The sequence below is a fragment of the Blennius ocellaris genome (genome assembly GCF_963422515.1).
Source record: "Blennius ocellaris genome assembly, chromosome: 6".
Taxonomy (NCBI): Eukaryota; Metazoa; Chordata; class Actinopteri; order Blenniiformes; family Blenniidae; genus Blennius; species Blennius ocellaris.
The window spans coordinates 11,607,086-11,614,176 of record NC_137655.1 but is presented as its reverse complement, the minus strand read 5'-3'; the positions used below and the strand labels follow the sequence as shown (position 1 = coordinate 11,614,176).

The window sequence follows — 7,091 nt, the reverse complement described above, 5'->3', positions numbered from 1 at the left end:
ATCACAGAAGCTGTGTGTGTCTTTTCCTGGTTCCCGTTTGTCCTTTGACTCTACATTGTCTTGTCCAGCTCCTGTTTGACGTTGGCCATTTTGCCTCAGGAAGCCTTCAATCATCATGTAGCAAATCTTGATCCCACTCAGGACTATGTGTGTTGCTTTAGTTTCTGTGTATACTTTATTTCACCCGTTTCAATTTCCTCTTGACTATTTGCACAGAACACATTTGGAATGTTATTATAGCATGACTGACAGGTTTTCTGTATCAGTCCTGGAAGACATACCTGTTAAGATTGTGTGTGACTTTTTCTTTGAAACGGTAAGAGAGTTGGATTCAATTTGATCCCATTCTGTTTACATTGATTCCAGATTGGCCTGCTATTTGGCTTGACAGTGAACGCCGACTTCTCAGCTCTGTCCCAATATTTCTGGTCACAGTGATTTGTGATGTCACTGCAAAGCTTCTCAATTTCTAAAATGGACAGAGACGGAAACCAGATGTCCATCACCATCATCATGTCGTTTACTCAACTTGATCTCATTTTTCATGCGGTGTGTGGAAAACTTTTTTGTCCTCTCGGTCACCTGGCTAAATTGTGAGACAGCACTTCTAGCCTTTAAGATGTATAAGAATATTTGCTAGCAATAAATTAAAAAGAACTACCTGCATGGGCGTGATTGAAATTAGTTGAATCTGTATGCATATAATCTTCTAAGCATCTCAGTTTTTAAAGTGTAACATTTGTTTGACATGAAATCACATTCACAGATCTAATTTCTTTTCCTCCAAATGTTTATTGATAAGGGATTGTCAAGAGGACAAGAGTACAAACTGCATTCAGTGAACAATAACTTTTATGTGAACAGTACTACTGCTTTCTTTTGCTATACAACAATTTAGATCAATGTCTCTCAATTCTGCTTTTTGTATACATTTTAGGAGGATTGAGCGTATTGATTGAAGTTTAAAGGATGTTTCCTTTACCTATATTTGTAATCAAGTACCTGTTAGAGAGGAGGAAAACCTTTATCTATGGTACTGTATATCATCTCCAAATCTATTCCGATATGAAAAAACACAAAATGAAGCTGTGACCTCTATTCGAAGCAAGGCTCTAATAGATTTATTTATATTTAGATAATGATTGGATAGCTTTTCCTTTAAAGGTATTTCTATTGGGGATAAACAGGTGAGTTTGTGGGCATCAAGTCTTTTACAGTTTAATTGATCAGAAATCACGAGTCACATTTCACAATACCACGTCATCACCGCCGTGACGCACGTGGATGCCATTGTGTTATATTACTAATGGCTCAGTAATCCGGATAAATGTGACGCCAGTTCTAAATAATCCGCAACCTTATTCTTTTTTTTTTCAATTATTCCACTCAAAGAAAACGTCTAATAGTGAGCGTCTAATATATTTGGCCGCCCATCATACATTTACGAATCTCTTAACTTTCAGCTTGTGAGTTATTAAGGTGCAGTTCAACCTTTTGACCACGAAGGGAAGACGGCAGCAGAACGCATTGGGCGCGCCGGGTGAAACTGCGCTGACGTCAGCACGACGTAAAGTAGGAGCCTCGCGGCCTGCTCGCTCTTTTCCCTCTCCCGTGCTGTCGGAAGCGGTTCGGCCTGCGCTCAGTCTCTGGAAGAATCTCCACCGAAGCAGCAAAAATGATCATCTACAAGTGTATCCTCACCGGTAATGTGTCCCGTTTTACTCCGTCCGTGTTTCGCGTGGGTTCCACCGCCTCCCCGGTCGACTCTGCTGCTCTTGTGCGGGTATTAGGAGAGAGTTTGGCCGGTTAACTCGTGTCATCACGGCCTGAAGTTAGCCGCATGCTAATCCCGCACTATAATGGGCCAGCCTGTAGGCTAACCGACAACGCGGCGTTTTCTTAGTTCTTTACGTTTCGCCGCAGTCATACGACTTATAAACGGCCTGTGAGCGAGGCGGTGGCGCAAACGAGGAGAGACTTTGTGCGGTGTTGAGGTACGGGGCGGTAGTTTGTGGGGAAACGTGTGCGATTGTTTTAAATGGCTTAACATGGCCGCTTGGTGAATGTAACGGCTTTTTTTATTTGAGTGGAATTCCCGGACTCTGTATAAACTGTAGAGACGAGAATCTCTTCGAGCTTTTGTTGCTTCTGGATCAAACGGATGTGGGCCGACATTTGTGCCTGTTTGTAATCTAAGAGCGCTTCGACCATGATGGATCTCCGAAACCCGTATATAAACTGGAGTCATGTTTTGTTAAAGTAAACGCGGCAAATGGACATAACTTTCCAACCCAATTCTGAGGCCTTTTAGTCACGATCCATCTCACTTTTAACTGGATGGAGTTCAACTTTAAGCAGCTTTAGTGGAGTTTCCCATGTGAATGAATACTGGACAAATCTGAAATGTGTGTTTTGTCGGCTAAGATTTCTGAGCCAAAACGAGGCCAAATTCATCATATGGATCCACTTTGTGTATTTACTATCTTTGTTTTCACAGGTGATGAGATGTTCAGTGATATCTACAAGATCACAGAAAGTGCCGACGGAGTCTTTTTTCAAGTTGAAGGCAAAGTGAGTTAAAGCTACATGTGGCGCTACCTTGTCACATGTACACCGAAATGGATGGGTTTAAATGTGTCAAAAGTTCTTGCCATGTTGAAATCTGGTGCACCGAGCCCAAGAAATGCACCTGGAATATTTGATGGTCGAGGCTGAGTCACATCACCAGTTTGTAGCTTCCTAACTAATGTATTCCATCTAATATGTGCTTCTACTGTACTGTGCTAGTGCATCAGCAGGACAGACAAGATCGACGACAGTCTCCTCGGAGCAAACGCCTCCGCCGAGGAAGTCTGCGATCTCAATGAAGACGTCTCTGTCTCCGGTGTGGACATCGTCCTCAACCACAAGCTGGTGGAGACGAGCTTTCAAAAGAAGGACTACCAGAACTATCTTAAGGGATACATGAAGGCGTGAGTATCTGTACTGAAGCCTTGTGAACAACCATAAAACATGATTTGACATGAATGGTGCAGTTCTGCAGCCTGTTTTATAGTCGTTTAAAAATGCCAGACCCACTAAAGCATCTCACTCTGCTTCCATCTTCAGCCTCAAGGTGAAGCTTAATGAGGTTAATCCAGGCCGGGTTGCCAAATTCCAGAGTTCTGTTCCTGCTGCAGTCTCGGAATTGTTGAAAAACTTCAAGAATTACCAGGTGGGTTATATTTTAATCATCAACTTCATCCATGAATGAACCTATGGAGAAGTGAACAGAGGTTATATGGCTCCTATGTTCAATCAGTCTGAGAACAGACTCCGTCATCAGTGCAGCAACTTCTGTATGTGTAACGTCCTCTGTCCTCCTGGTCCCGACTTGAACAAGTCGGAGAGCAGTGCGTCACTTTCTTCCTGTTTGAGCTTTGCACCGTTGCGGCATCTGAACAAACTTTGATAATCTGGGACACATTTGAAGATTCCACGCAGTTGAAAAATGGCACATTTACACATCCACGTTGCAATAAGAGCAGCTTGAAGGGGTGATTACTGGACGAGCTTTTTGCCAGTTGTGACTGACTCGTACACAGCATGCAATGAACAGCATGTAGTTGTTGCTATGAAGCTCGGAGATAAACAGGTTGTTTTTTTTTCTAATTTTGTTTTTCTGATAGACTGCAGTGATTTCTTTTTAATAGTGTGACAGTCATTCACAAATCCCTTTCCTCCAAATTAATTTCTCTAGTGAGCAGAATTTGATTAAAAGTGTTTGACCTTCTTGTTTCACTGCAGTTTTTCATCGGAGAGTCTATGAATCCGGACGGCATCGTTGGTCTGCTGGACTTCAAAGAGGACGGCGTCACACCATTCATGCTGTTCTTCAAAGATGGTCTAGAGATTGAGAAATGTGTAAGTGCTGCTAATATAGGCCTACTACTGTGACGAAGCCATAGAACTTATTTCTTGCAACTATAGGACTTTGTCTGTTTTCTTCCAAGACATGAGCTTTGCATTGTTTTCCCAGTAATGGAAGCAATTCAAGAATGGCTCATATCAACAGCATCCAACACACACACATTGATGTTGGGTCAATTACAACATCAAGAAGTACAATTACTGTGTGAAGCAACTCCAGTCCTTCAAGATAAGTTTCTTAAATAGGAGTAATCAGATGGCGGGGTTTAAATGCTCCTCAGAAATGCAATAATGTTGGATTTGTATGTGGTGTTGGAAATTAAGTTGTCTATATAAACCCCAAGTTATCTGGCTGTCGCCAGTTTTCATCATTCTTCACTTCACGCGTGTCTTTGCCAACTTGGTGAGCGACTGAATTATGCCCCGTTGACGTCTACTAAGGTTTTAAAATACATTTCATTAAAATGTACAGTTTAACCCAAAGAGCAGCCCGAGTGTGTTCCAGTTGTGCTTCACAGTTTACAAACCTATGCAAGACTCATTCTAGGATGAGATGGTTTTAAAATAGCTTTTTTTTTCCCTCTTGGTGAACAGTTGATTTAAATTCTCTCAATTTCCTTCCAAAAAATTGAAATGGTGCGAGTTATGTGCATTTCTTTAAGAGAACTCCAAACTTGTTGAAATTGTTTGACGAATGTAACGTTTACCTCCTTTGTCTTCTCCACAGTAACTTCCTGGAATGACATCTGCTATTCATCTGACTGCTGCTTCTCAAAAAGACCCAACATGCAGACTTTAAGGAGCACGAACGACTTCATCAAGCTCAAAAGGATGCTCTCATCAAGTTTCCAACATATTGGCGCACGCTTCCAAAGCTGGGGGAATCAGTCACGATTGGCCACTTGAATACAGTTTTTAACTTTTTTCTTTTTGGCTAGTTTATTCTTTTGTCCCCTCCTCCTCCTCTTCCCTCAAGATTGGCCTGATTTTTGTCATTGAAACTAAACGGCAGGACAGTGAGAGAAACTTTGAGTGCAAGTTTCCTCCCACCTTGACGCACCGTTTTAGCAACACTCTGTACTGGTTGGCTTCCCAAAATCTCTTCATGACTGACTTTATTAAACAACGTTCCATCAACAAAAGGTCTTCTGGTTTAATTTGAAAATAAAACGTACATCAGAAACGTTTCAGTTGAGGAAACATCACTTCCAATATTAGGAGTTAAAATTGAGTAACTATTGGGTCGAACTACAAGGTCAGGCATTCATCCAGGTGGAGATAATTGGTTATTGTGGCAAAAGAAGCAACTCGTCATCTCTGCTGCTTTAAAAAAAAAAAAAAAATCCTGCAACACCAATATGTTAACCAGATTGGGGTGCCACATTTAAGGAGTCATTTGAATTTGACATCAAAACTATTCACAATGCTTTTAGTCAAATGTCCACAAATTCAGCTGAAGCATTTTAACTGCAATCTTAGTAGAATATGTTGCTTTGAATGGTATCTGCACTACATCTAAATGTCCAATAGATTTCTGTTTTATGATGTGGATAAGTGGCGAGACCTTGTATTGACACTATGCAGAGCTACACTGTTATTCTGGAAAGACTGCAGTGTAATGAGAAGCTGCTTGATACAGAAAAATGTGGCCCTACATTAAAACTTGTATGTGGTAATATCAGGATTTGAAATGCTTTGTAATTCAGAAAAAAAATATTTTATTTAGCTCTACCATCATCGCAAGGAATTTAATGTCATTCTCCATGTTGTTCCATCTATTGTTTGATTTCACAATTTTCTTTGCAAACTGTTTGAAAATAGTAAAAGTTTATTCAGATCAATCCATCATCTACGCGCACACGACTCGCCTGTGATGTCTAAATGTCATTTGAAATTCAACCCTCCAAGGGGTGGGCATCCAAAATAGGTGCCCAAGCCACCTCAGCTGGCTCTTGTCGATGTGGAGGAGCAGCGGCTCTACTCCGAGCTCCTCCCTGGTGGCTGAGCTCCTCACCCTATCTCTAAGGGTGCGCCCAGCCACCCTACGAAGGAAGCTCATTTCAGCTGCTTGTATCCGGGATCTCGTCCTTTCGGTCATGACCATAGGTGAGGGTAGGAACGAAGACCGACCGGTAAATCGAGAGCTTCGCTTTTTGGCTCAGCTCCTTCTTCACCACGACGGACCGATACAACGTCCGCATAACTGCAGACGCTGCACCGATCCGCCTGTCGATCTCACACTCCATCTTTCCCCCACTCGTGAACAAGACCACAAGATACTTGAACTCCTCCACCTGTGACAAGGGCACTCCACCGACCTGGAGAGGGCAAGCCACCTTTTTCCGGTCGAGAACCATGGCCTCGGATTTAGAGGTGCTGATCTTCATCCCAGCTGCTTCACACTCAGGCTTGATGGAGCCAACAGAACCACATCATCCGCAAATGGCAGAAATGAGATCCTGTGGTCCCCAAACTGGACCCACTCCGGCCCCCGGCTGTGCCTCTTTCTAGGCACAGGTCTCTGTCAGCAGGAGGAAATCCAGATCGTGTGTTGTAAAAAAGTCATTCAAAATACATGACTTATTTGTGAGAGATCTGGAATTAATAAGCGCCATATGAGCTGGGCATCGGCCAGTCTGGTGAGAGAAGCGGGTGAGCGAGCGAAGATTCCCCGGTACACAGCCCCACTGGGAGATCCGTACAGGCCGACAACACGGGAGAACCGGTCGGAGCCACCGGCATCTGTACTCCGCAGAACTCCGCAGATCGTGGCCCCTATAATATGTGGAGGATCCAGCTCGTAGGCAAAAGGGCTCGTGACGGGAAGAAGCCAGGTAGGATTTCAGTTTATTGAGAATTCCTCCTCGTTTTCCGCGTCTTCTGCGGCAACTGTTGCGGGGTATCCAGCAGGAGAGACGCCGTAGATGTGGTGGTATGGACGCCAGGAAAGGCGGAGGCATTTTCGAGTAATCATCAAGCCGCAGATTGTCAGTTTATCCAGAGACTCGCGAATATTAAGAAGTGTCAGGCGATCGTACACCTGCAGCGATAACACACTCCATAAAGCAGACTGCAGACATAACAGCAACACACTTAGCAGAGGGAGACGGCCAGCCGAACACAGCTCAGGGAGGAGCTCGGAGTAGAGCTGCTGTTCCTCCACATCAAGAGGAGCTAGCTGA

At 43.4% G+C, this 7,091-nt stretch overlaps 1 protein-coding gene across 1 annotated transcript; it reads left to right on the top strand.

Moving 5' to 3' along the window:
• The first annotated feature begins 1,548 nt into the window (after positions 1 to 1,548).
• On the top strand, positions 1,549 to 5,051 carry tpt1 (tumor protein, translationally-controlled 1). Its single transcript, XM_080498367.1, has 6 exons — positions 1,549 to 1,703; positions 2,498 to 2,571; positions 2,788 to 2,972; positions 3,109 to 3,214; positions 3,787 to 3,903; positions 4,637 to 5,051. The coding sequence occupies exons 1-6, from the start codon at positions 1,676 to 1,678 to the stop codon at positions 4,637 to 4,639; spliced, it is 513 nt and encodes a 170-aa protein (XP_080354493.1). The 5' UTR covers positions 1,549 to 1,675; the 3' UTR covers positions 4,640 to 5,051.
• Positions 5,052 to 7,091: the final 2,040 nt, after the last annotated feature.